The sequence below is a fragment of the Hyaloscypha bicolor genome (genome assembly GCF_002865645.1).
Source record: "Hyaloscypha bicolor E unplaced genomic scaffold K444scaffold_17, whole genome shotgun sequence".
Classification (NCBI taxonomy): domain Eukaryota; kingdom Fungi; phylum Ascomycota; class Leotiomycetes; order Helotiales; family Hyaloscyphaceae; genus Hyaloscypha; species Hyaloscypha bicolor.
In genome coordinates this window covers 1934255-1960373 of record NW_020194519.1, presented here as the reverse complement: position 1 = coordinate 1960373, position 26119 = coordinate 1934255, and the positions used below count along the sequence as shown (strand labels likewise).

Here is a 26119-nt window from a genome sequence, read left to right as displayed (position 1 = left end):
GAATAGCCTCGCGAAGCGTAAAAAAAATTGGATCAGAGGGAGAAGACTTTTAACGGGATGAAAAGCTGCCAACTAGCAGTTGTTCTCGAATCACTTCTCTCAGCTGTTCCGTTGGATGTTTCACGTGTGTCCAATTATTGCTCATTGCCAGACTTCATTGTATCCGCAACTACTAGCTACAACGACCTGCTTTAAAGAGGGTATTACCAACGCCGATTCCATGCCCATGACTCGTCTAATTCTATTATGGCTCTCCATCACCGTTATTTGCCAGGTGTCGACGCAATTCTCAAGCCTGATCGAGCCTTTCCACGAGGTGTCTCTGTTCTGGATTCAAAAGCGGATGTTCCCCTTCCTATGCTTGTCCCTCCAACTTTGCTCCATAAACGCTGTCCAGCTGGTGTTAACTGGCCTGAGTCAACCCTAGGGCTGCTGGGAAACTTGGGTACGGGCGTCATGTCAACCCTGCCAGTCAGTCCATACTTCGTTGAAGCACGCTTCGTTTTTGCGTTTTTATCAACCATTCGGTGATGCAAGTCCTCTCTCTTGCTTTGCTCCTTGATCACAAAGGGGTTCTTGACCGGTTCTCCCTTTCCTAGATCAATAATTGGAGGCGCGGTGACAGGTACCTCTTCCGGCTCATCGTCAACGAAAGCATATCCATTAACTCGGGGCGTTTCGCTCCCGTCAAAGCCGGACTCCAAATCCACAGCACGCCGCCGCCCAGTAATTGCATCTCTAACAGCTGACAATGATGGAGATGGAGGTACCGCAGACTCTTGGCTCTTGACCACTGGAACTGGCATTCTCGTGTTCGCATATGCGACCACTTTCGGAGCTGCTCGCGACTCGTTCTGTGTTTTCTGGGCTACTGTTTCAATCGAATCTTCCACACTTTCTGGTTGGAACATAACTCCGTTGTTCGGTTTTGACTTCCAAGAGTCCGGCCTCGCAGGTTTCTCCGATATGTCACGGATGGCAAGTCGATTCCTTTCTCCACCATCATCCAATAAAGACTCCCGTGACTGTAACAGCTTTGTTTCGATTTCCTTTTGCTTCAACATCATCTTCGACGGGAGCTTGTTGTTGGCGGACCACATCCAGGCATACTTCTCGGCACGCTTTTGGTTCTGCTTATCCAGCAGCTTGTAGAAACTTTCGTTGTCCTCGCTTGTGTACAATGATTGGAATTTATCCAGACTCATATTCGTATCGACTTCTGGTGCTGCTGCCTGAGTTGATGTTGTCATGTCAGACGCATCGGACATTGGCGTGTCCCCAGCAAAGCTTCGCGGGGTCTCCATAGCTCGCAATGGAGTCTGAATCGAGGTTCCGCGCCTTCCTTTCCGTCTCCCAGGGGTCATGACCTGCTGCAGCCGACGGCCCGCACTATTAATCCAGGCGCCATCATTCGAATCTAGGGCGTCCAAATATTCCTGCTGTGTCTCTGTCTCGAGCAGGCCTGGGAAGAAGTCGCGAGCAATAATCTCCGATATTGCTTCCGTATATGTCTCCTCGTCAATAACATTCTTGGGGCGCTTGATTCGTTTCGGTGGGGGCGGGGGTGGCATCAGTTCGGTATCGATCGAGCGCCGAACAAGAGCGGAAGAGTTGGAAGACTCCATCACGTCGAAAGCGCAGCGGTTCCGGGATACACCTAGCGGCTGCGCTGTATTGGGCAGCTGTCGGTTGGGCGAAGATGGCTGCGGTGAGGTGTAGGGAACTTGGGACAATGGGAGGTTGACTCGATGGAGATGTGGGTTAGATCTGATTACAGGCACCGGTTGAGGCTCCGAGCCTTGCCTCCCAGCTAATTTAACAGCGATTCGCCACAAACTTTAATTGAGCAGGGGTCTGCGAGCCTCGCTTCTATTGACGTCCATAGCATTTTCCCTATTTTACATCGCCTTCACTTTCTCTGTGACTTCCGCCTCTTTGGCACTTCTCGACCACGGTTATCACGTTGCGTCTGCCGAGTTCCGGCGTGAAATTTTGTGAAAGGCTCCTAGGCACTGCCACAATGGCTTCCGCTGAAGAACAGGCCCAGGCCTTCAAGAACGACGGCAACAAGGCTTTTGCTGCCCATGACTGGGTTGCAGCTATTGATTGTTATACAAAAGCAATCAAGTTGAATGACAAGGAACCCACTTATTATTCAAACCGAGCACAGGTATGCCCTTGCGTCGGTAAACTTTGCTTGCTCGCGTGACTAATTCTGAAAAGGCAAATATCAAATCCGAAGCTTACGGGTATGCTATCGCCGACGCGACAAAGGCGATTGAACTCGATCCAAATTTCGTGAAGGTATGCTGTTTCTGCAGATGGCACGTCCTGCGGGTTTTGGTTTGTTTCCGCTGACTTTCAAAGGCCTACTACCGCAGAGCCGTAGCCTATACGGCCATTCTGAAATCGCGAGATGCACTCAGGGACTTCAAGACTGTTGTTAGGAAAGCTCCGAACGACAAAGATGCAAAACTCAAGCTGGCCGAATGCGAGAAAATTGTTAAGAGGGTCGAATTCTTCCGAGCTATAGAAGTTGGAGATGAACCTTCGGCAGCGGAGGGCCTGGACTTGGATTCAATGGTGGTAGATGCCGACTATGATGGAGCTCGATTGGAGAAAGAGATGACTACCGAATTCATAACGGATATGTTGGAACGATTCAAGAACGGGAAAAAGCTGCATAAGAAATACGTCTACCAAATCGTTCTGGCAGTTCAAAAGATTGTCTACGATGAGGCCACGATGGTGGAGATGGAGATACCAGATGATGCCCAGCTTACGGTTTGTGGAGATACACATGGTCGGTTGTCTTCTGGGAATAATGGTTTAGAAGTACTAATAAGAGAGATAGGCCAGTTCTTCGACTTGATGGAACTCTTTAGACTAAACGGTTTCCCTACCGAGAAGCACTATTACCTCTTCAATGGAGACTTCGTGGATCGAGGGTCTTGGTCGACTGAAATTGCTCTTCTGTTATATGCCTACAAATGGCTGAGACCGGGTTCCTTCTTCATCAACAGAGGCAACCATGAAACGGACGACATGAATCGGGTGTATGGATTCGAAGGCGAATGCAAGGCAAAGTACAATGGTATGTTCGCTCTCCGAGTTCTTAACTGTTTCTTTGCCATCGAACGCAAATCAAACATTAACTGGCAACTACACAGAACGTACTTTTAGGCTGTTCTCTGAGAGCTTTTCTGCACTCCCACTTGCCACCCTAATAGGCAAGAAATATCTGGTACTTCATGGTGGCCTATTCTCCGATGACAAGATCACATTAGATGATATTCGGAAGCTCAATAGACACAATCAACGCCAACCAGGCCAGGCAGGATTGATGATGGAGATGTTGTGGACCGATCCACAAACTGAACCGGGTCGAGGACCAAGCAAGAGAGGTGTAGGAATGCAATTTGGTCCCGACGTCACAAAAAGATTTTGTGAGAACAACGGTTTAGACGCCATCATCAGAAGTCATGAAGTGAGGATGGAAGGTTACGAGGAGGAACATGAAGGGAAATGCATTACAGGTATGCTCCAGCTGCAGCAAATACCGTGAACCCAACTAATAATTTTATAGTCTTCTCTGCTCCCAAGTACTGCGACAGTACCGAAAACAAGGGCGCCTATATTAACATCGGCCCTGATTACAAGCTCAAGTTCCACAAATTTGATGCTGTCCCGCACCCGAATATCAAGCCGATGGTTCGCTTCTCTTCAGCTTTCCATTGTCCATGAGCTTATGCTAACTTCTCATAGGCCTACGCCCAAAGCAGCTTAATGTCAATGACTTAAAGTCTCCATTCGTCTAGAAAGGCTGTCTATGAGATGATATGATGCTCTTGGGCGAATCCGACACATTCGCCGCTGGAGAATAAGGTTTGTGAATATGTAGAGCGGCTGGAAACATCATTGGGTCCAATTTGGGTAGTAAGACAGGTAACCACTTGTAAAAGTAGATACACAGCATAGCCCGGCGCCTAAAACACCCATAAATGGAGGCTCTGAATCAACTCTTCAGCTTCTTCGTTCGCAAGACCATCGTGATGTTCACTCGTTCCAGATACCCGCTTTGCTTCTCCCCCCAACCAGAACACTCAGCCAGTTCCCACTCCCCTTGACCTTCCAACCAACTTTCCCCGCGGTACCGTACCCGGGGCCTCCAACCCATCCCCCAACCGCTGCTACAACCGGACTCAGATCCTCCCTCGGAACCCTAATCCAGCACTCCGTGCCCTCCACCTTCAAGATATCAATCGAGATGGCCGCTCCAGTGACACCGAGGAATTGCGTCAGAGCAGCCGTGATGTGAGACCGAACCGTAAGTGAATCGAGATCTTTGACGCTGTCTGCATCCGAAATTAGTTGGAGGTGAACGTAGCTGAAGGGCGGTGTTTTGATCGTCTTGGTGATCATCTCGTGACCTTTGAGGTGCTTTTGGTGTTTCCGCTTCGTGCTGGGCTGATCTTCTGGGTCTGAGGCCATTTTTGTGTGGAGGTGCGGAGAAAGTGATGTGATGGGCGGATGGCTGTCGCATTACCGGTTTTTGGTGTGGTTGTATTTGAGGTCATTTTGAGGCGCCTTGATCCGTGGTTTTTTATATGTGAGTGTGTCGCTAAATTCTAACGGGCCACAGAGCTTTGCAGTATTGACTTTAAGAATGCCAACGAAAATTTGACACAAAATCTGATCGAAACCTTTGACGAAGCTTGGCCCATCTTAACTCTATTAGTAAAATGTTCGATGCAGATTCTTTCCTGCAGTATACGATCGGAAAAGAAATCGAAGTCCGGTGAAAACAACGCCAAAAATCTCCCTTGAATCCAGACTAGTTCTCTTTTAGTCCGACGTTTACGCTCAGAGTACGTTTGATTTCAATCCAAAATCTCACGAGAACGACCGAATACTCACTCTTAAGGCGTTTGGATGCAAGATTCCACGACATAATTTCGCCAAGTTTTTCTGATCACTTTTCAATGGCTTCATGCTAAGGTTGGTGCAATCTTCAGTAAAGATAGAATATCTATGCCCCCCAGTCAAACCGTCTCCTTTTAATCCTGACCCTGGTATCATGCGCCGGCTTTGATATTGCAGTCGTCTTCACCTGCTTCGGAATGACCCACCCAGCATTCTTATCTGCTGGTTCGATGTCCCAAAACACTAGCACACCAGCAACGAGAGCTAAGCATTCTGCTTCCGCTAAAGCTCGTCCCTGACACATTGATGGCCCTCCGCCAAATGGCCTGATTGTCTTCGCATTTGCTGAGAGTGTGCCATCTCCGTTCTGCACCAAGAACCGCTCAGGATCGAATTTTTCGGGATCTTTGAAATACTTCGGGTCTCGCATATGAAGATCGTGGGGAATGGTTATGTATTCGCCTTTGTGAATAAGAAACGAAGGCGAAGAGAGATCTTTCTTGTCGCCCTTGATGACAACATCTTGGGCAACTTTTCGTACAGACCAAGGCTGGTCGGTCATTCGCAAGGACTCGAGATAAGTCGACTTTAGCAGCGGACATTTCTTCAAGAGCCCCTCGTGTGAGATCTCCAGTTTCGGGGATTCAGAAATACTGCCGATTGAAAGAGGTTTGGTGACAGTTACGAAAGGGCCGGCCCCACGACCTGCTTCGTGCTCATCCTTGGCACCGGCGACTTCTTCGCGGATGCGGTCTACCAGTCCAGGTGTGGAAAGAATGAACAGAAGATGCCAGTAGACGAAGATATTTGCGTTAGCAACAGAAGCCCACAGGATCTATCAAAACTAAGCCAATGTAGTGAAGATATTGAAGTGAGAAAGAGCCTACCGAGATGTCGCCTCTCTCGTTGATTTCGAAACCATTGTCTGCCAAAAACCTGGGTGAGTAGGGTAATTTCAGCAGGTTGCAAGACTCACTTTTGAATATAGCGTGCCTTTCCATTATGAAACCGCTCACATCATCTAGTTCTCCCCACGACGGATCAATCGGTTTTCCATCAACGAGCGCGTCTAGGGCTCGTTGCAGATCACCCAGAGCTTCCCCAGTTTGGTGACGTCCCACATGTGCCGTCATCACACCAGGCCAGGGAGTCCACGCTGGTAGACCCATCAAGAAGAAATAAAACCCACTATCCAGGTCGTAAACATCGTGCAAAATATTAGGATACTTCTCCATCAGGGCGCGCCCAAAAATGGCTGGCACGGAAGCGTGACCCATCATATCCCGCGTAAGTGACATTAAGTTGAGCTCGGATTCAGAATCGGAGACAAACGATGTCTTGGCCCATCGTTCCCAAGGTTGTTGATCGATTTCTGAATCAGTAAATGAAATCATTTGAGGAATGTTCTCCTCCAGGTTGCGGATGGTTGGTTTGAGCAGCTGGCTTAGGTACGGCTCTTTCATCAGGTGGTTGAAAGTCATATTGAACTCCTAAAGTTGCTTAGCAAGAATGTTACGAGACTTGGAGGACTGAATACCCTCCAACAGGCTTCATATTTTGTCTTGCTACTCTTCGGGAACCCAAACCACTTGATGAATCAGTAGAATTTCTCAGGGACGCATCAGGGACAGAGTCTTCTCTCACTTTCTGCACGATATTCCAAGCAATAGGTGCAAATTCAACCACCGATTCCCGTTGAGCCATTACACTGCAATAATTAACTAACGGAAAACATCCCCGTGGTAAGATACTCCTTACGAGGTAACCAAGGCAGGATCAGAAATCACATTGTGTGTTGTTGAGCCAAGGTATAAAGCGAAGATCCCATGAGGAGTTTTGTTTCTGAAATGCGCATTAGCTTCTGGCTTCTTATGTGGAGATGCCAACTTTGCCTTGCTTGAATCATCAAGTTGATTGGATCGTAGAGACTGGCCATCGTTAGCTGTTGAATCAAAAAGCAGAAAGCTCATACAATGAAAATGCGTGACCAATAACAGGAATAGAATAGGGCAAAAGGAAGACAGTTCTTTCATTCCTGCCAGAAACTTTCTCGGACGGTCGGCCACTCAAGAGTCGAGTGGCAATGGCAATAGCAAATGGGGCGAGAAGCAGAGTAAGGACGGCGCTGAAAGAAGGGGAGAGGCGATAAATGCTAGAGAGCTGTGGGCCATCGGAGCTGGATGCCGATTCATAGAAGTCATCCATCGTGACCCTGCCGCCTTTTGTGAGGAAAGTGCGAAGGAGAAAAGGCGCCTTCGATACATGCAAACCGTGTTACGGTAACGTTGTACACCGCTGAAACATTTCTCGCAGTAAGCCTCAAGCAATTTCATTGGTTGATGGAAACGAAAAGCAACCCCACACTGCCCACAGTGACCAGTGACCTAGAAGTGCGCCCGAGAGTTCTCTCGATTCATTCAGCCGTGCAATATCATCCCCTCGTTTACCGCAAGCTGTCTGGGCAAGTTCATTTTGCAAACTATCCTCGAGCCTCTATTCTCGTCCACCTCTTCGAGAACACAACCAGGTTAACACAGCCGCCATGGCACCTAAGCAGCTCAACTTCATTACCGGGAACAAGAACAAGCTTACCGAAGTCAAAGCTATTCTAGGTAACGTTGTTGATTTGCAAAGTCAGTCATTAGATCTGGTCGAGATTCAAGGCACAATCGAAGAGATCTCAGCAGACAAATGTCGGAGAGCTGCAGAAGCAGTGGGCATTCCTAGACACATTGTTTTTCACATAATTTACTCTTCTTAGGTCAATGGTCCTGTAATTGTTGAGGATACATGTCTCTGCTTCAATGCACTAAAAGAGCTTCCTGGCCCGTACATGTTAGTACAATTCTTCATGACTAAGGGCATGGCTTGAATTGACTTCTTATAGCAAATGGTTTTTAGAAGCACTTGGCCTTAAGGGCCTCAACGATCTCCTTGCCGGATTTCCAGACAAGTCTGCCCAAGCCATCTGCACATTTGCATACTGTGAAGGCCCTGGTCACGAGCCAATCATCTTCCAAGGCAGAACAGACGTGAGTTTTCTGAACCGTTTTTGGCCTGCTCATCTGACATATCCAAGGGCCAGATTGTACCAGCAAGAGGCCCAGCAAATTTTGGTAGGGCCCCAAAGCTTGTAGTGCTTTCCACTTGCTGATTTTCCCCAGGATGGGATCCGATATTCGAGTATGAGGGCAAGACGTGAGTTTCGGAAACCTCCCCCGCGCCCGTTTACTGACCACTCTAGGTATGCCGAGATGGACAAAGTAGAGAAGAACAAGATCTCCCATCGCTTCCTGGCCTTAGAGAAACTCAAGACCTGGCTGCAAGAGCCTTGAGATTCCATAGACAATGAATAGTCCGTAAACAACTTATTGAGCACCCTCAACGTTGTTCTTCTTCCACTGGCCAATCCACATCTCAATCCTCTCAATATTGCTCTCCATCTCATCCGAGGTATTGCTCGTAAGTTCGACGATAATCTCCTCATCGTAAGAATCCCTCGCCTCTTGTAGAAGAACCTCCATGATCTCCGAGTCAAGATTCTCTTGCAGCTTTGCTTCCGGGTAGTCTCTGCACATCCATCAGTCCATATACTTTGTGACGGTTCCTGTCAGGCAAATGTACCTTGCCTTCAACCGATCATACAAAAGCGTCGAGTCCACCCGCAGGACTACAACGAGATCAATCCAGCTTCTCGGGAACAAGTCGCACGCGTGCCAATCGATGATATAACCCCCTTGCTTCACCTCATCCTCTATTGAATCAAGTAGCTACTAGCCCGTTAGCTTCGCATTCAAGGAAAAGGAATGTGCTGACCTTGTCTTCGTCCACGATCCAGCTCTTGAAATCCTCATCGTAGCCATCGTGACAGCCGCGCTCCTTGACAATATCGTTGATGGAAAGGTGTCTCAGGCCTGTGTTTTGGGCGAGAGTCTCGCAGTGAGTCGTCTTGCCAACTCCTGGCGTGCCAGTCACAATGATATTTGGTTGAGTCCTCATCGTGTGCTCTCTCCGTGGTTCACTGTCGTCCGGGAATTTTTTTCTCTGCGAGTCTCGTTATCGATAAGAAAGCCAAGTTTCACGTGATGAGCCTCCAGTTCAGGTTCACCCCTCTTAACGAATTGATATGCAAATCTCACATAGTGTACGGAGGTAAGTGCAAATCGGACTGTCCAATGAAGTTTATGATTCATAGTCACATTTGAGTATTAATTCCTCTACCATGTATATCCCTAACCTTCGCCTCAGGATCGAGTGAAGGACGATCGTCGCTCCCTTCCACGAGCCCCTATCCTTAAAAGTTCAACGCCAAGAATCAAATGATTTCTACAATGCACTAGATGTCCCATGTGCAATCATTCAACAAGTACCAGGTTCTACATAAGACATCAGATTTACGCTAACAGGGAAGAACGTTCCATATACAAAAGGCCCGTGAAGCCAATGGTAGAAGATCATCTAAGACGTTTGGAGAGAAAATGGTACACGAGAAGTGAAGTGGATGTGAGAAAGGGTTTTATGGCGAGGTCGGGTTTCGATCAAGCGCCATTTGGGTCGCTGTCAGAGAGATCATTGATATCGTCTTGCGGGTATTCAAGCTTCTCTTGTTGAGCTATGGCTTGGGCAGAAACAATTTCTGCAAGACGCTTCAGGCGCGGAGTTTGAAGCCCTGTAAAGCGATTAGTCGCGGGAATGGAAGGGATCATGGAGGGATTTCATACAAGATGGAGTATATGTTTCCAAAGCTGTGATGACACGAGGCTCAGCGATCTCATAGGGTCCACTATCATCCATATCCACGGCGGTAAGAAGGAGAACATCACTCTTCTCTGTGACTCGAGAGGCAACAGCTTTCATGATCTCGCCATTGATGGGCTGTTCGTAGTCAGCCACGAGGTATTGGTTCAGCAACTTCTGAATCTGGTTTGGCGACAGCCTGTACACAAGTCAGTATTTGTTGAGTCCAATGTGAATGCGCAGTTGCTTACATCCAACAGATATCTTGAATGATCTCGATATCATTCAAGGTCGCTTTCTTGAGTTGCAAGAGCTTGGTTGCTTGCTGTGAAATTGTCAGTATAAAATTGTCAGTGGACGTTCAGAGATTTTCTTACCATGAGATGTTCAAGCTGCAGCGTTCCTTCAGGCATATCATGACTCTTGCACCACTCTTCAATTCGCGTTATGTTGTAGTTGATCTGCAGACCTCGCTTCCAGGAAAGGAAGTTCCTTCGCATGAGAAGATCATTGAACGCAGTAACTCCAACCAGTCTAAGTAGCTCCGTGATTGTCTGAGTGATGATGGAATCCTCAAGATAGTATGCCTTCATCGCCTTGAAGACGTTGTTGAGCAAACTCAACAAGTTATCCATGCTAAATGCTGGCGTCGAGTTGGTTTGGAGAAGTTTACCCAGGAATCGGTTGCTCTCGTTGGTGACAAAGCCGGGAAGTGACTGGGACTCGATGATCGCGGGGATGATCATCTTTTGCAACTTCTTCTTGAGAACTTTCATCCAAGTATGGTAGATGTTGAACTCCAAGCTCTCAAGATCGTGCTTGACAATCTCAAGAAGACGATCATATTCGTAGTTGTCCGTCTTTTGAGCTTCGTACCAATCTTCAGCAAGGAACACAAAGGAGAGCATTTCGTGGACGTTTGATAACCAGAATGCACCAGGATTGATTGCTTCTTCTCCATCATGCTGCATGACTTCCTGTTGGATCGACTGCATAACATTCGCGAGGAACCTCTCTGACTCCTTCACGAATCCATTATTCCACATCTCAGAGGTGACAAGGTTGATCAAGTATGAGGGGAAGAGGACCTCCTTGTCTGTTGGTGATGGTGCCGTGGATGGAACGGGTATCTTGAGGTTGCGGATCAACCCCATGGTTACCTCGTCATTAAGGCCATCTTCGTCTGCAAGAAGATTCTCAAGCTCGAATTCCACGTTGTCAACACCTGGAAGGAAGGTAGACCCAGGAAGGCCTTGGCGATGGAGATTGCTGCCGGTAACAGCCATTGATACCGGGCGAGGGTTGTATGCACCACTGAAGCGGTCGATATCGCGCGTTTCGGCACCAGCGCTGCGTCTCTTTGGCTTCTTTGACGATACCAAGTTGATGAACCCGTTGGATGGTTGCTGAACCGCGGCTCCATTTGTGAGTTCACCATTGGTCGGCATGATCGGAACAGCTCGCTTGGCAAGCTCGAGTTGATCTTGCAGCTCTGCAAGTTGTTGGCGAAGAGTCACTTTTTCTGTCTCGTGAACCTGGCTGGCTCTCTTGGTCTCTTCAGCGTCAAGTTTAGACACTCTCAGAGATTCCCTCAATTCCTTCTCCTCATCCTGGAGGCGTTTAATATTGGCAACTGACTCGTCGAAATTTTGCTGGAGCTTCTTCATGTCTTCTTCCATGGCCGAAAGACGAGCCGCAGTGATGCCGGCCTGGTTCGCTTCGCCTTGCAATTCCTTCGAGCGTGTTTCGAGGGCGTTGTGCCTTGTCTGCCACGATTTGATCTGGTTCTGGTAGTTCTCGACTTGGCTGAGGAGGGTCTTGTTCTCTCTCTTCATAGAGCCAAGAGATTGCGTAAGCTCCACCACCTTGTTCTCCAGCTTATAGGAGATTTGTTTGAGATCGCGTGCTTCTTCGCGGACCTTCTTATAGCCACGGCGAGCTTGCTTACCCCTCCACAAGCTCTGGATAATAACGACTTTGCGTCGGTATTGTCTCCAGCTCTTCTTTTGCTGCCTTGACCGCCACACTCTCTGGATCAGAACAGCAGCGTTGCCAACACGCGTCTCCATAATCTCCCTTCTGCGCAAAAAACCTTTCGCAGCAGCTTGTGCGAGGATAACATTGTTTCGAATAGCATTGAACTTTTTGCGTTCTTTCTGGCCACGCCACACCCTCTGTATCGTTGTAGCGGCTTTGATCTTGCGAGTTTCTTGTGCATGTTTCCGAGCAAGATGAGCTCTTGTAGCTGACTGAAAGAACAGAATCGCATTTCTTGCCTCGAGGTACTTGCGTCGGCAGTATTTTGCCTTCAAATTCTTCTGTATCATAATCGCACAATCGTTCAGGCGATTTGTTCGGAGGTTCTCAAGAAAAGCCAACATGCCCGCGCGGAAGAAGATCTTCGTCAGACCAAGCTGATACTTGTCGAGGCCTCCGCCGCTGCTGGTTCCAAGCGCCTTTGTAAGTATTTTATTTGCCATTGCTCGAATCTCCGACGTCCATGCTGATGAAGGCACAAGCATGTAATACCTCAGCGCAAATTCCTCGTATGTCCATCTCGTTGGATATCCAGCGCAAGAAATTCTGACAGTCTCAAGCACACCACAAGCTCGCAACTGGCTCAATACCATGGGTCCCTCGAAAACCCATGACTCCTTGCTTTCGTTGGGTTTGATACATCGAATATAGTGAACATCTGTATTGTTGATCGTGTGCATGAGTTCGATCAACGACGATTTGAAGATACCACCCAATGTGGGTTTCCTGTTGACCGCAACCCCTATCCTTCGGCCGGGAACAGGCTTTACTGCCGCCGATGCAGCGGAGGCAGTATCTTTCTCCCGAACAGCAGACGCAGCGTCCAATACCTGACCCAAAAATTTGTTAGAAGAGGCTCTCAACACAGCCATATGCTCATCAGGAACCGTATCCCGGTTCTTGTCAATGAAACCATCCGACTCGTAAGTGACATCGATAGCGTAGTGACAAACAGTAAAGGCTGATTTCCCAAAGCGGGGCTTTTTGTAGAACTTATTCTTGTCCGCTGCATAGTTGTGATGCAGCTTGGTAACGAACTGCTCGTCGGATCCCATGGGAAGTCTTGATTCCTCGTCTAACAATGACAATATACCCAGCTTTCCCTCAATCAGATCTATGCAGGGTTGATTGTCTGAGAAGTCGATAAAGGTCCAGTCGATTTGTTCTTTCAGATACTCCTCTTGCTCTAATTTGAAGACGTGGGCATTAAACTCTTGTTGGAGTTTCTCGTTTGCATAGTTGATGCAAAATTGTTCGAACGAGTTCTTGGCAAAATGTTCGAATCCGTAAATATCGAGAACGCCAATGAAACACTTGACTCGACTGATGACCTCGTCCGTAGCAAGAGCATGGTTAATATTCTCCACCAGCCAGTCGAAAAGACTCGAGTAGACAAATTTTGCAACAGAGTCTCGGACAACGGTTGCTTGTTGTTGTGTCAAGTTCGAGGTGATCTTCTCCCCTCTGGTAATCAGCTGTTTCTTCACGGTCCACTTTGCAAATTCAACTGGATCAACCCCAAGAATTGCGGTGGCTTTCACTAGGGAGGGCTCCGTCGACGCCAAAACAGAATCGGTCCGTGAAGCCGTGATGTTGATATTACCCAGGTGAAGCAGTGCGGCAAGTAACTTAAAAATCTCGGACTGTTGACTGCTGGTTACCCCAATGGTCGTCAACGATTTCTTCAAAGCCTCGAATTCCGCCTTGTCGTCAACCCCATCGATCGTAGGAGAGCTCCCCTGGTTGAGGTAGTTGAAGTCGTCCACTGGCAGCAATCCCAGCTCTTGGCGTTCACTTTCACTTGCTCCTGCTACCAATTGGTAGAAAATGTGGTAATTCCGTTCCTTCAGAGGTTGAAAGACTAGCCTCGAGCGTTCTAGCAAGTAAGTCCGTATCTTGGCCCCGATGATGTTTGTTTTGTCATCAAACATGATTTCGATGTACTTTCCAAATCGAGAGGAATTGTCGTTTCGCGTGGTCTTTGCATTACCAAAAGCTTCCATGATGGGATTCGTAGCGAGAATCTGTTCTTCAGTCTCGCTCATTGCCTCCACTCCACGCTTCCGCGTCCCAGGTTGGTCCGGCGATTCCCTTGTAGCAAAATATCGCATTATATACTTGGCGCTGACCGTCTTTCCAGCTCCAGATTCTCCGGATACCACAATTGTTTGGTTCTTCCCACTCCGCAGCATGTCGCTACCAAGGATTAGTGAAGCACCCTCAAGATTATGCGTGGTACTTACGCAAAAGCTTCCTCAGCAATAGCAAATAGATGGGGTGCCTGCGTTGCTCTTTGTTTTCCTGCGTATACTTGCACCATTCCCGGCACATATAGAGAGTCTACCCGCGCGAAGGGGTTCGTGGCGATCAGGACGATTCCGCTGTATGTGTATATTTCTTTTTGCGAGTAGCGTAATCGAATTGCTTGAAGGACTACGCAGAGTCATCAGTATTAGCGAAAATAAGGCTCCCAATTGAACATACCCGCAGGTTCATTAAGATGTGATAGATTGGTCAAGTCGTCGCTGGCTTCGAGCATGGTCGGGTTCATCAGGGGAGGCAGTTGCGGGTTATTGGCCTCTGCAAGAGCTCCTGCATTTGTCTCAACGTTCTTGGTCTGTCATGGGAATGTATGTTAGCAATCAAGAATCTCGAATTCGAACAGGACCAAGGTCCTGGGGGCTTCTGGGGATGGACGGACCTCGCCGTTTGCGAGCTCAAAGACCAGGAAGACTTTGTCCCCATCAACCTTCTTCGAGGTGACCTCAGAGGCCACCCAGCCCTCGGTGGCATCTGGCTGCCATGCTTTTGTGCCAACATCATAACTGTGCGCCATCTAGGCGGTCTTGATGGCTGAAGCTAGCCCTGGTCCCAACGTCCTTCAACTGACAGAATAATTCGGGAGCGAGAGCTGCAGGATCAGCCTGCATGAACAAAAGGCGACGAAGGGAATGAAGCAGGAAATGAGCGATTATTGAGGTGAAAACTGGCCGCTGCGGGAGGCTCGCGGTCGCTGGTGGTTCTTGAAGATAAAATTCATCTGTTAAAACAGGAGAGGTACGTGAGAGTTGTCGCGACGTGCAAGGATCCCAGCAAAATGAGCGGCTACTGTATGGTTAGCGAGGACTCCCAGCCGTGCCAGCCCCTATTTTTCTAGTGCCCGTACCCCGTAGCCTGTGCTGAATGTCCAATAAAGGGTCTTGCGGTATTTCACATGGAAGACTTTGGCTTGGTTGATTTTCGTGTCACGAAATTGAATCCGCGCAATTGGAATCTCCCAGATGGCACAACTCGCTTTCCCATCATCTATCCACGCGTATACACCCTTTTTATTTGCTTGATTGCCCTTGTCTTCCAGATCACCACCACACCGCCCAATTTTTTTTTGAAACATATGCTTCGTGGCTTGAAGAGGCCCAAGCATCAGCCCGCATTCAGTCTTTACGAGTTACACTCCATCCGAATGGCTGGGTAAACCATCACGGAAAATTGAGCGTGCATTGTTTGAATCTCAATCGTCCCCGGGGGGAGCAGTTGTCAGACCGTCGTGTTATCCATATTCACATTCATCCACTTCCTTGTTGGGACCGGCCCGATAACAAGAAGATTTCATCATGCAATTTCGGTCAACATTTCATTTCTATCCTTCTATACACGATGTTTGCTCATGCTTTTTTGGACTATCATTTATAAATGACTCGTTTGTGTTGAAGGGATCAGTCCAATCCCAAGACGCCTCCCACTCCAGTTGAATGCAACCCTCCGTTCTTATTTTATGGAAGGAAAGAACCCCCTCAAATCAGTACAAAATACGTGTCATGATGCGGGCTTGGTTATGTTAGGATCTTGAATACTCCGAACGGGGCACCAAACTTACAGCTCAAAGCTTCCAAGCTATCAGAGATCTCCTTAATCTGTCCGGGGCGGACGTCGCTGATGTCAGCCATTAAGTAGGCGACCTGTGTTTTATTAGCAAGCATATCTGGAGGCATGAGTGAACTCTCTTACATCTCCCTTGTTATCAGTGATCTGCTTGTCAACGTTATGGTCTCCGAGAATTTCATTGACTATTGCAGTTAGTATGGTAACGAGCAGCGAGGGAAGGAGTGGATTACCTTTTCTCAGCACACCCGGTACATTGTGATGAACATAGATGACCTGAAACAGTGAGCTCTATTCCGATGGCCAGGTTGAAGAAGACTTACCCTGGCGTGGTTGGGCTCATCCATGGTGAGAGAACGAAGGTTGACCTCTGGAAGATTGACAGAACCGAGAGTGACTCCAGAATTAACATATCTAACCAATGCCTCGCCAACTAGACCGCTATTAGCACGCCGAATTCACCTATGCAGAAGTCTGACCTACCCTCAACTCCAATCGCACGCTGGGCCTCCTCCGTACTACCTCCAATGTGAGGCGTGAGAATGATATTCTTCAGGCTTCGAAGATCCTCTGCCCAGGGATTCAAGTCATTCGTGAAGTAATCACCATTTCCACCAGGTTCACTTGGATACACATCCAGAGCAGACCCTGCAATCTTGCCGTTACGTGAAGCGTTGATCAGAGCTGGAATGTCGACCACCGTACCACGAGAGGCATTGATCAGATAACTTCCCTGCTTCATCTGTTCAAATTGATCTGCTCCAATCATATTCTTCGTTTCAGGAAGTTCGGGAACGTGGCAGGTAACGAAATCGGCGTCGTTGAGGAGGGCCGAGAGTGTTGGCATTTGCTTTGCAGTTCCCAAGGCCATCAGATTCAGGATATCGTAGTAAATTACCGACATACCCATTGCCTCTGCGAGGACTGATAACTGGGAGCCAATGTGGCCGTATCCAATTATACCTTTCAAGTTTTGTTAGTCTCCGTCGATTTGCATCGATTTAAACCGGGGTAACTAACCAAGAGTCTTCCCTCGAATTTCCCAACATTTGCTACTAACTTTGTTCCATGTTCCCCTGTGGAGCTCATTTGAACGATCTCCAAGTTGTCGGGCAAGAGTAATGATCTCAGCAATCACCAACTCTGCTACACTCCTGGAATTCGCAAACGGAGAGTTGAAGACTGCAATACCATGCCTAGCAGCATAGTCAAGATCAACCTGGTTCGTGCCAATGCAGAAGCAGCCAACAACAATTAAATTCTTTGCTTCACGGAGCACTTTCTCGCTGAGCTTTGTTTTTGATCTGATTCCGATAACGTGGACTTGGCTGTTGTGCCGCAATTAGTTACGCTTGCAATACTTTCAAGACGGATTGCCCCACCGAATCTTCTCAATTAATTGATCCTCCGGCAGCGAGGTTTTCAAGGCCTCAACTTGATAGCCCTGCGCGGCCAAGATATCACGGCCACTCTGATTGACATTTTCCAAGAGCAGAATCTTGATGTCTTGCGTGTCAAAGGGCTTCAACTGCTTTGGTGCCGTTATGGTCCGAGTAAGTTGTGCCCCTCCAAAGCTGGAGGGCGGGGAATGGAACGTTGCAGTGGGAGAGATGCTGAGGCTGTGCGAAACGACTCTAGCAAGTCGATTGGGAGACCCGACTATATCTTGTGCTTGAGTAGCCATGATTTTGTGTTTGATTGAAGGAAGGTGCTTGATGGAAGGAAAGGAATGTAAGGTAGGTGAGTCAGGTTCTTGGATTTATTTGGGGCGGCGGTCTCGCGTCATCTACAAGCACAAGGCTGATAGAAGAGATTTTTATGCAGGGGTCTCTTAGCCACTCCACTTCAGCCTTGTCAAGTAATCAACATTTCCGGGCCGTTGGGATGGGGATGGTGGACGGTGCCAACAAGAAAGACCCCGTCTGTCAACACACGCCTCATGTACAAACCTAAGGGCACGATCAAACTTCAGTGAACTTTTCTGATTCGTCATCTACGAACGCCTCTGCGACATTTACACAAATGAACTGATCCGATAAAACGACAAATGGAGAAGTAAAGGCCTTGAATGGCTGATTAGCTAGTCTAAAGGACTGGGAAAGACACAATGCATGTGAAGACTCCTATGCCGTGCAAATTTCTTCCCTAACAAGTCGAGGCATGATGTGGAGGCGGATGTGGAGGTGGTGTGTAACAAGTCAACTGTATGACAGCCTGGATATTTGTATGAGAAGCCAAAACCGATGACCATTTAGCTTTGCTTGCACTCGGCAGCCTCTTGCTTGGGTTTGGCCGCGTCATCCTACACCAGTTAGCACAACATGTTCACAAATATGGATGGGGACATATACATCATCATCTGATTCTTCCTCGTCGTCGTTCTCAGAAAGATCATCTTCTTCATCATCCTGTAGTGACATTTGTCAGTTATCCCTTTTTTGTGATTGCGGAAATTGACGGAATGCTTACCTCGTCCTCGAAGTCACCCTCCTCCATCTCATCGTCCACCTCCTCGAATTGAAGGGCCTCTCCAGTGAACCAATCAATCGCACGTGGGATGAGCTTCTCCTTGATGTCCTCTCCCAACTGATAGTCGAGTTCCAGACGTACCTCAATATCCGAAGCAGCATCATCGTCATCTTCGTCTGTTGGTGCCTTTGGCGGAGAGAAGAAGTTGAAGAATGACTCGGTTGGGACGGTCTTCTTGACAACACGGGTTTGCTTTGTGTCTGGAAATGTAAATTAGCCAAGTTTAATAAAAGCAGGAGCTTAATACTTACTCTTGTTACGTTGCTTCTTGCTCTCAATCCGTACCGTCAAATCCTTGCCAGTCTTCCAATCGATCTTGTCTCCCTCAGCGTGATCGTAAATAAAGTCACCACCGTACCCGCTCTCATTCTGGTAGAAGTAGGTCTTTGTGATTGTCTTGTTGTTGAAGAAGTCGTTCTCGGCGAACTCGAAGATCAAGCGGAATCCAGGCTTGTCAAGATACTCCATTCGGACGTCGGTCAGGTCCTTAAGAGCGGCCTCATCTCTGTCGGTAATCATCTCTGCCAACGAGACATGGTTCTTCATGGCAGAGAGCCAGAATTCCGGAATACCCTTGACATCAGATACCTCCTCTGACTTCTCAGCAGTATCTGCCTCGCCCTGCTCCTCTTCATCTTCCTCACCGGTCTTGATTTCCTCGGCGGTGGGCTCGGCGAGGCCATTGACGATGGTAGCTCGCTTTTGATAAAGAGGAGTAAACTTGGCGAAGTATTTCTTTTCCAGCTCTAAAACCTCTTCTTGAAACTCGGCCTCCAACTTTGAATGCTCCTTTTGGACACCTTTCAGGCCTGCAACTCGACGACGAACATTCGTAGGGAGACTCTCAACGTATCCAGATGATCGGCCAACGAGAGAACCAAGTTTACCTTGAATCAAGGAGACCAATTTGGGATTTTGGGCGAAGATAGAGGCTGCTGCAGCGCGGTCAAACTCCTCTGTGAAGAACGTTAGTGCTGGACAAAAACAATCGGTGAGAGGCAAAGGTGAGCAGGAAAAACACGGTGAGCAAACGCGGTCAACACACCTTCTTTGATTGTACTAACTCCTGGCTGTTGCGCGTGAGAACTGATGGGCGCCTGGCTCGCGGGAGTATTCTGAGGGGTTCTAGAGAAAACAATCAGGTTGATGTACTACTGTTGGTTTGTCTGGTATTACGCACGGCGCACCCGTAGTGTTCTGCTTTTTGGGTATGTCAGACATCTTGCCGGATAGCGATCAAATCGTGAGAGACCTGGAACAGGTTGGTAGAATGAAAGATCGGTGATTTGACGTGTCGAGGTTGACAGTGTCAATATTTTGCAGTTGTGGAGGTGAAAAAGATTGAGACTTTGCTGGGAGCCCCAACAGGTGCTCGCTAATGGTCCCGCTTTGCCCCCCAGTCGCTCCGGGTGCCGACGCCCGATAAGATAAAAGTACGCCAAGCCAGTCTCCTGTAATGCTGAATGTCAATGAAGGTGAATTTCTCGACGTCTTCACCTCCAATCATTCAACCACCATGGTAACCTATCTCTAAATGCCGGACACGCGCACGGCGTGTTATTGTTACTTTTAAGATGGACGAATCCAATGGCATGCCCATTCATCGGGGCCTGAGGAGCAGCTCTCGAAGAAATGGCTCCTCGAACGGCCAGTATGGCCCAGTATACCGAAGAGACTCCAATTTGACAAACGCGTCGGTTTCAAGCTTTCTTGACGATGTTGAAATGGCCCAGGACGAAGTTTTTTCTGGTCCCATGGGCGAGAGTGTACCTACCTCCAATTCATCTTTTCTCCACCGTCGGGAGCGAGCCGACTCGACAACAAGCTTCACATTTTACGACGAGGAGCCTTTACAGCCTTCAGACGACAGTGCAATCCTAGACGATGAATCCGAGCTCAATTTTGAAGAGGAGGAAGAGGAGGCTGATCTGGAAGCTGGCGAGCTATCTACAATGAGAAGGACGTCTTCTGGACACTCGAGAGCCTCGGTCCATGATCGCTTGCTCCGAAGTGATAGCAATGGGAGCAATTTTGGTCGGGGGCATCGGACCAGCCAGAAGATATACATAGTCACGGAGGATCTTACTATTGTGGTGGCTGGGTTTACGACTTCCACATCAGGCCTTGCCTTATACACAACCATTTGTGTTCTTACATTTGGTCTTGGATATCTTCTCTTCCGTTGGCTGCCACGATGGCAAGTACGTATAGTCGGTACGCCATGCCCGATGCGAAGCTGCAGTTGGGTTGTTATAGAGGTCAGTCTCAATCATTGTCCGAACGATGACATTTTCATGATGTCAATACATATTCATGACCCCTTGCTAATCTCAGTAGAATCAATGGGGAGAAATGGTGGTTCAAGGCATTGACTCCAAAGAGTATGGCCGTTCAATGTCAACTGTTTTTGGGGCATCAGAGAAGCGTTATGCGGTGTTAGACGAAGAGGATGATGACCCTGTTCTCGAGGACCTTCGTATACTTGACTATCGATATATGCGATTCTCCTTCCACCCAGTGAAGGACAGGTTTGTTCTTAGCAACAGTTGGAAGGATCCAGCTTGGACCGATGTTAAGTCTATCCGAGCTGGGATCGATGGAGATGAGAAAGAAATCCGAGAACTTGTATTCGGAAAGAATCTTATCGATATAAAGCAAAAGACTATCCCGCAACTGCTGATAGATGAGGTTTGTACTCTCAGTGACTTCGTAGAATCGTGCTTACTTGCAACAGGCGTTTCACCCTTTCTATGTATTTCAAATTGCCAGTCTTATTCTCTGGTCCTTTGATGAATACTACTACTACGCCGCCTGTATCTTCCTCATCTCTGCAGTGAGCATTACTACAACTCTTCTGGAAACTCGCTCGGTGAGTACTATGTCGTGTGTCCATATCACCCACTGATATATTTTTCAGACCATGAGAAGGCTTCGGGAAATCTCCAGGTTTGAATGTGACGTTCGAGTATTACGCAACTCTTTCTGTAAGAATTCTCAATCATCCTGTTGTTTTGTGATTTAATGCATTTATAGGGCGCTACGTGCCATCAAGCGAACTGGTTCCAGGAGATGTGTACGAAGTAACAGACCCTGCCTTGACACAATTTCCATGTGATAGCATTCTCCTCACTGGCGACTGCATCGTCAATGAAAGCATGCTAACAGGTATGGCCTGATCCAATCATTTCATATAAGCTCTAATTTGCAGGCGAATCTGTACCTGTATCGAAAGTCCCGGCAACAGATCAATCACTGCGGCTTCTCAACCTAACAGCTTCATCCATTGCTGCTGATCTTGCGAGACACTTCTTATTCTGCGGAACCAAGATAATCCGAGCCAGGCGCCCACAGGACGACAAAGATGATGAGGCTGTTGCACTTGCCATGGCCGTGAGAACGGGCTTCAATACTACGAAAGGCGCTCTTGTTCGATCGATGCTCTTTCCCAAGCCCTCTGGATTTAAGTTTTACCGAGATTCTTTCAGATACATCTCTGTCATGGGTGGAATTGCACTGCTGGGGTTCATTGCATCCTTCATCAATTTTGTTCGCCTGAAGTTGGCTTGGCACTTGATCATTGTCAGAGCCCTGGACTTGATCACCATTGTTGTCCCACCAGCCCTTCCAGCAACTCTGTCGATCGGAACGAATTTTGCACTTTCCCGTCTGAGGAAGAAGCAGATCTTCTGTATTAGTCCTCAAAGAGTTAACGTTGGGGGAAAGCTCGACATTGTATGTTTTGATAAAACAGGCACACTTACCGAGGATGGTCTGGATGTCCTCGGCATTCGCGTCGCACAGAAACCTCTAAATCGGTTCAGCGATATACTTGCCGATGCCCTATCCTTACTTCCTGTTGCGGCTTATGAGCGTGATCCCACTGTTGAATATGATCTCCACAAAGCTGTGCTCCACACTATGGCTACATGCCATTCCCTGAGGGTGGTCGAAGGGGAACTAGTCGGCGATCCCCTCGATGTGAAAATGTTCGAATTTACTGGCTGGTCTTTCGAGGAAGGCCAGCAACGAGGCGGCGATACTGAGGATGAAGAGCAAGGTGGGTTGTCGCCTTCAATTGCCAGACCGCCTGCTGGGATGGAATACGACATCGATGATAATGACAACCCACAAAGCACCAGCGTAAGTCTGGATCGTATAGCCTCAAAACCCCTACGAACGCCTTCTAACATTACTCACAGCGATCACCGATTGAACTCGGTGTCTTGAAGTCGTTCGAGTTCGTGTATCAACTTCGAAGGGCAAGCGTCATCGTTCGAAACTTTGGGTCTCCAGGCTGTGATGTCTACGTCAAAGGCGCACCCGAGTGTATGAAGGATGTATGTAGAGCTGAAAGCTGTAAGAATCCATCCTTTCCTACATAGAATTGCGCTCGTTTACTTACCAAGGTACAGTTCCCAGCGATTATGAAGAGTTGCTTGCTTATTATACTCATCGTGGCTTTCGGGTCATTGCATGTGCAACAAAACATATTGCCAAACTGAACTGGGTCAAGGTTCAAAAGATGAAGCGCGCAGAAGCCGAATCTGGACTGGACTTTATCGGATTTATCATCTTTGAAAATAAATTGAAACCCAGTACAGCAGGGGTACTGGACGAGCTCTCCAAAGCAGGAATCCGAAAGGTCATGTGCACCGGAGATAATATTTTGACTGCTATTAGTGTAGCCCGAGAGTGCAATCTCATTGACAAGACTGCTCACTGTTTTGTCCCTCACTTTGGTGAAGGTAGTTTTCAAATCCCAGACCTTTAACAATGCTAACAAGATCATAGGAGATTTTCAGGACCCCAAAGCCCGGCTATCTTGGGAAAGCATTGACAATAATATTTTCACTCTTGATGAGCATACTCTTACGGTTTGTAGATGCTACCTTTTATTGTGCTACTGCTAAGATAACCAGCCTTTACCACCGCCAGCAGAGGGAGATGCCTCACTCCCTTACGATATTTCTAACCTGCGTAACTACTCTCTTGCAGTTAGCGGAGATGTCTTCCGATGGATTATTGATTTTGCGCAGCCAGTAGTCCTACAAAGGGTAAGTCCAAGTCCGCATGTTCTTGATTATGGTACTAACGCAGTGAAGATGCTTGTTTGTGGTCAGGTTTTTGCTCGCATGTCACCTGACGAGAAACATGAACTTGTCGAAAAGCTACAAAGCATAGACTATTGTTGTGGCTTCTGTGGTGATGGTGCCAATGACTGTGGGGCTTTGAAAGCTGCCGATGTAGGCATTTCGCTCTCTGAGGCTGAGGCATCTGTTGCTGCGCCCTTTACAAGTCGTGTCTTTGACATCACATGCGTTCCTGAAGTCATTCGGTATGGCTGTTGCACATCCCTTATGATCATTGACTAATTATCTATTGTAGTGAGGGACGTGCTGCTTTGGTAACAAGTTTCAGCTGTTTCAAATACATGAGTCTTTATTCTGCCATACAATTTACCTCTGTCAGCTTCCTCTATGCTTCTGCGTCAAATCTGGGAGACTTTCAGGTCAGTGAAGCTTGTTCTGTGACATTACTTTGTCCACTGACATTCACTACAGTTTTTATTCATTGATCTGGTCTTGATTCTCCCCATTGCCATCTTCAGTAGGTGAGACTGTATCTCAGCCGAGCCCATACTTACTTTGTTTAGTGGGTTGGACTGGTCCTTTCCCAGTACTTTGTATGAAACGACCAACAGCAAACCTTGTCTCTCGAAAAGTCTTGACGCCACTACTGGGTCAAATCGCCATTTGCATCTTGATACAAGCCGTCGGCTTTCGGATGGTTCGGAGACAGCCTTGGTGCGTGTTCAAATCCGGAAATTGCTACTTCCAATGCTAACCATATTTCAGGTTCATACCTCCCCACTTGGATAGGGAGAAATCAAACGTCGAAAACTCAGAGAATACCACACTGTTCTTGGTCTCTTGCTATGAGTACATCCTGTCCGGGATCGTCTTGAGTGTAGGGCCACCATTCCGTCAATCAATGGCCCATAACTGTAAGCCTTCTGATATTATTCTACGAAATAACCATGGCTCATTCTTACGTAGTACCATTCGTGGTGACAATTGTGGTAGCACTCCTATTCTGCTCCTATATGCTATTCGACCCGTCTGAGTCGGTGGCGAAATTCATGCAATTAACGAAGATGAGCTGGGATTTTAGATCATTTGTCCTAACTTTAGGGATAGGATATATCGTCTTGGCTTGGTCATCAGAGAATTACGTTTTGCCGAGACTGGCGAAGTACTTGGGCAAGTTGAAGACTGCTGTTACCAGAAAACCAAAACGGCGCAAGGCATATAAAATTGTGCTGGAAGAGATGCGCACGTTACAATAGACTCTTGTATATATAATTCTAATGTACAATGAAAGAATTAGAGTCTGTGTAATATTCGAGCTGCCAATGACGTATGGTTCCAGCCAAAAAATGTTGAGGTTGTTAACACAATTTCTACGGCAACCCAAATTTGCTGCAAGAGATGACACTTGGATGCGCTTTGGTCTCGAATTCTCAAACAGTTTGCAAATCGACACTCAACAACTTTCAAGGACAACTATACTTTCTTCTCCTTAGTATTTCGACTGGGCAGAAACATTGTTGACGTGAAGATGAATTACGGTATTCCAGCCGTACCCGAATCACACCCAGTTCAATTACTGACTTCTTACAGATTGGATCCTCGATGGAGGCTACCTCCCACACGCTGTCATCCGTATAGGAATCCGGCGCCAGCTGCGCGACCGTATTGAGCTCATAAAGAGCACATCTCTGGAAGAAGCTTACAAAAGTAAGATGAGCTACGTGGAACTCCTTCGCAGCAGACCCATTGCCATTGAGACTGCAACCGCAAATGAGCAGCATTATGAGGTCGGCACCGGGGTTCTGACTGCTTGTTTGGGGCCTAGAATGAAGTACTCCTCTTGTTTGTATCCAAAGGGTGGAGAGACGTTGGCCCAAGCAGAGATTGCAATGCTGGAGACGTATGTGGAGAAGGCTCAGTTGAAAGATGGTATGAGTATTTTGGATCTTGGGTGAGTTTTGAGATTGAGTTTTCCTGCTGATCAGTCACTGACAGAGGATTAGATGCGGTTGGGGTTCTGGAGCTCTGTATTTCGCCGAGGTGCTTCCTAATTCCAGGGTCACAGCCTTCTCGAACTCGAGAACGCAGAAGATCTACATTGACCAAAAGGCTAAAGAGAAGGGTCTCAAAAACTTGACTGTCGTCACAGGCAATGTAGTAGACTATGAGTTCGAGAATGAGGCTTTTGATCGTGTTGTCTCGATCGAGGTTTGTTACAGGGTCCAGTTCGTAAACACAGCTTACGAAATCTCCAGCTGTTTGAACATATGAAGAATTATGAGCTTCTCATGGCTAAGATTTCAAGAACTTTGAAGCCATCAGGAAAGCTCTTCGTTCATATCTTCAGTCATAATACGACCCCGTATGACTTTGAAGAGGGTTGGATGAGCACTCACTTTTTCTCGGGAGGAACCATGCCATCTGCAGATTTGCTTCTTTACTTTCAGCGGGATCTGAAACTGGAAACCCAATGGTGGGTCAACGGAAAGCACTACGCCAAGACTTGCGAGGCAAGTGGACAAATGCTTTTATAATTCAGCTCGCTGATCGATGCAGGATTGGTTGTCGAAGATGACAGCAAGCAAGAAGGAAATTTGGCCACATCTTACAGAAACCTATGGCGAGAAAGATACCGCCATGTGGTATCATAGATGGCAAATCTTCTACATGGCGTGTGCAGAATTGTTTGCGTACGAGGGTGGAGACACATGGGGCGTGAGCCATTACTTGTTCGAAAAGCCTCGGTCCTCGTAGTGAAGTATAGATAGACACAAAGAATGGATGGTTGGAATCAAGTAGTATAAAAATCTGAATGCTTGCTGGGACATATGTACAATGATTCAGTCACAAGCTGCCCCTCTACCACGCTTCATTGCCGCCGTATATGGGACATCGGATCGCTTTCCCTTGCCTGATCAGCC

The 26119-nt window shown here is 47.6% G+C and overlaps 10 protein-coding genes across 10 annotated transcripts; 3 read left to right on the top strand and 7 right to left on the bottom strand.

The window, feature by feature from the left end:
- Window positions 1-123: 123 nt before the first annotated feature.
- Window positions 124-1773, bottom strand: K444DRAFT_554689 (uncharacterized protein). The gene has a single exon (XM_024876665.1). The coding sequence runs from the start codon at window positions 1623-1625 to the stop codon at window positions 264-266; it is 1362 nt and encodes a 453-aa protein (XP_024742032.1). The 5' UTR covers window positions 1626-1773; the 3' UTR covers window positions 124-263.
- Window positions 1774-1880: 107 nt separating this feature from the next.
- K444DRAFT_214455 (PPP5-domain-containing protein) lies at window positions 1881-3349 on the top strand. Its single transcript, XM_024871109.1, has 3 exons — window positions 1881-2170; window positions 2224-2324; window positions 2368-3349. The coding sequence occupies exons 2-3, from the start codon at window positions 2307-2309 to the stop codon at window positions 3181-3183; spliced, it is 834 nt and encodes a 277-aa protein (XP_024742031.1). The 5' UTR covers window positions 1881-2170; window positions 2224-2306; the 3' UTR covers window positions 3184-3349.
- A 436-nt stretch (window positions 3350-3785) lies between these two features.
- Window positions 3786-4555, bottom strand: K444DRAFT_608807 (uncharacterized protein). The gene has a single exon (XM_024879453.1). The coding sequence runs from the start codon at window positions 4489-4491 to the stop codon at window positions 4057-4059; it is 435 nt and encodes a 144-aa protein (XP_024742030.1). The 5' UTR covers window positions 4492-4555; the 3' UTR covers window positions 3786-4056.
- A 386-nt stretch (window positions 4556-4941) lies between these two features.
- On the bottom strand, window positions 4942-7192 carry K444DRAFT_608803 (cytochrome P450). Its single transcript, XM_024879452.1, has 8 exons — window positions 6896-7192; window positions 6816-6851; window positions 6682-6765; window positions 6568-6631; window positions 6461-6511; window positions 5900-6413; window positions 5811-5848; window positions 4942-5758 (listed from the first exon to the last, which is right to left on the bottom strand). The coding sequence occupies exons 1-8, from the start codon at window positions 7126-7128 to the stop codon at window positions 5030-5032; spliced, it is 1749 nt and encodes a 582-aa protein (XP_024742029.1). The 5' UTR covers window positions 7129-7192; the 3' UTR covers window positions 4942-5029.
- Window positions 7193-7359: 167 nt separating this feature from the next.
- Window positions 7360-8258, top strand: K444DRAFT_582829 (inosine triphosphate pyrophosphatase-like protein; the record flags this gene model as incomplete). The annotated part of the gene is made up of 6 exons (XM_024877811.1): window positions 7360-7636; window positions 7685-7758; window positions 7811-7955; window positions 8003-8039; window positions 8088-8121; window positions 8168-8258. The coding sequence occupies exons 1-6, from the start codon at window positions 7466-7468 to the stop codon at window positions 8256-8258; spliced, it is 552 nt and encodes a 183-aa protein (XP_024742028.1). The 5' UTR covers window positions 7360-7465.
- Window positions 7811-8944, bottom strand: K444DRAFT_608802 (P-loop containing nucleoside triphosphate hydrolase protein). Its single transcript, XM_024879451.1, has 3 exons — window positions 8742-8944; window positions 8550-8695; window positions 7811-8495 (listed from the first exon to the last, which is right to left on the bottom strand). The coding sequence occupies exons 1-3, from the start codon at window positions 8920-8922 to the stop codon at window positions 8292-8294; spliced, it is 531 nt and encodes a 176-aa protein (XP_024742027.1). The 5' UTR covers window positions 8923-8944; the 3' UTR covers window positions 7811-8291.
- A 143-nt stretch (window positions 8945-9087) lies between these two features.
- Window positions 9088-14763, bottom strand: K444DRAFT_554670 (class V myosin-like protein). The gene is made up of 7 exons (XM_024876664.1): window positions 14399-14763; window positions 14182-14314; window positions 13941-14130; window positions 10038-13893; window positions 9912-9985; window positions 9645-9859; window positions 9088-9592 (listed from the first exon to the last, which is right to left on the bottom strand). Exons 1-7 carry the CDS (start codon window positions 14531-14533, stop codon window positions 9462-9464), a joined length of 4734 nt encoding a protein of 1577 aa, XP_024742026.1. The 5' UTR covers window positions 14534-14763; the 3' UTR covers window positions 9088-9461.
- A 733-nt stretch (window positions 14764-15496) lies between these two features.
- On the bottom strand, window positions 15497-17263 carry K444DRAFT_519983 (uncharacterized protein; the record flags this gene model as incomplete). Its single annotated transcript, XM_024874006.1, has 8 exons — window positions 15497-15525; window positions 15575-15656; window positions 15706-15764; window positions 15813-15855; window positions 15903-16012; window positions 16063-16542; window positions 16600-16907; window positions 16962-17263. 8 exons carry the CDS (start codon window positions 17261-17263, stop codon window positions 15497-15499), a joined length of 1413 nt encoding a protein of 470 aa, XP_024742025.1.
- A 567-nt stretch (window positions 17264-17830) lies between these two features.
- On the bottom strand, window positions 17831-19436 carry K444DRAFT_582818 (putative nucleosome assembly protein; the record flags this gene model as incomplete). Its single annotated transcript, XM_024877810.1, has 6 exons — window positions 19289-19436; window positions 19154-19233; window positions 18360-19064; window positions 18049-18308; window positions 17931-17987; window positions 17831-17881 (listed from the first exon to the last, which is right to left on the bottom strand). The coding sequence occupies exons 1-6, from the start codon at window positions 19327-19329 to the stop codon at window positions 17831-17833; spliced, it is 1194 nt and encodes a 397-aa protein (XP_024742024.1). The 5' UTR covers window positions 19330-19436.
- A 246-nt stretch (window positions 19437-19682) lies between these two features.
- Window positions 19683-25952, top strand: K444DRAFT_640774 (uncharacterized protein; the record flags this gene model as incomplete). Its single annotated transcript, XM_024884531.1, has 21 exons — window positions 19683-20366; window positions 20446-20796; window positions 20843-20941; window positions 21026-21092; window positions 21142-21273; window positions 21317-22248; window positions 22308-22464; window positions 22521-22853; window positions 22900-22982; window positions 23028-23162; window positions 23211-23443; window positions 23494-23617; window positions 23670-23715; window positions 23762-23912; window positions 23964-24112; window positions 24165-24286; window position 24496; window positions 24789-25149; window positions 25202-25406; window positions 25454-25708; window positions 25755-25952. 21 exons carry the CDS (start codon window positions 19683-19685, stop codon window positions 25950-25952), a joined length of 4818 nt encoding a protein of 1605 aa, XP_024742023.1.
- Between the last annotated feature and the right edge of the window lie 167 nt (window positions 25953-26119).

Coding starts and splice junctions, on each gene's coding strand:
- K444DRAFT_554689 (XM_024876665.1), bottom strand. CDS start 1,625: ATGGAGTCTTCCAACTCTTCCGCTCTTGTTCGGCGCTCGATCGATACC.
- K444DRAFT_608807 (XM_024879453.1), bottom strand. CDS start 4,491: ATGGCCTCAGACCCAGAAGATCAGCCCAGCACGAAGCGGAAACACCAA.
- K444DRAFT_608803 (XM_024879452.1), bottom strand. CDS start 7,128: ATGGATGACTTCTATGAATCGGCATCCAGCTCCGATGGCCCACAGCTC. Junction 6,632..6,681: donor GATCCTGCCTTGGTTACCTC/GTAAGGAGTATC, acceptor TAATTATTGCAG/TGTAATGGCTCAACGGGAAT. Junction 5,849..5,899: donor AAGGCACGCTATATTCAAAA/GTGAGTCTTGCA, acceptor GGTTTTTGGCAG/ACAATGGTTTCGAAATCAAC.
- K444DRAFT_608802 (XM_024879451.1), bottom strand. CDS start 8,922: ATGAGGACTCAACCAAATATCATTGTGACTGGCACGCCAGGAGTTGGC. Junction 8,696..8,741: donor CTGGATCGTGGACGAAGACA/AGGTCAGCACAT, acceptor TAACGGGCTAGT/AGCTACTTGATTCAATAGAG. Junction 8,496..8,549: donor TGTATGATCGGTTGAAGGCA/AGGTACATTTGC, acceptor TGATGGATGTGC/AGAGACTACCCGGAAGCAAA.
- K444DRAFT_554670 (XM_024876664.1), bottom strand. CDS start 14,533: ATGGCGCACAGTTATGATGTTGGCACAAAAGCATGGCAGCCAGATGCC. Junction 13,894..13,940: donor ATTGCTGAGGAAGCTTTTGC/GTAAGTACCACG, acceptor AATCCTTGGTAG/CGACATGCTGCGGAGTGGGA. Junction 9,593..9,644: donor GGAAACATATACTCCATCTT/GTATGAAATCCC, acceptor ATCGCTTTACAG/GGCTTCAAACTCCGCGCCTG.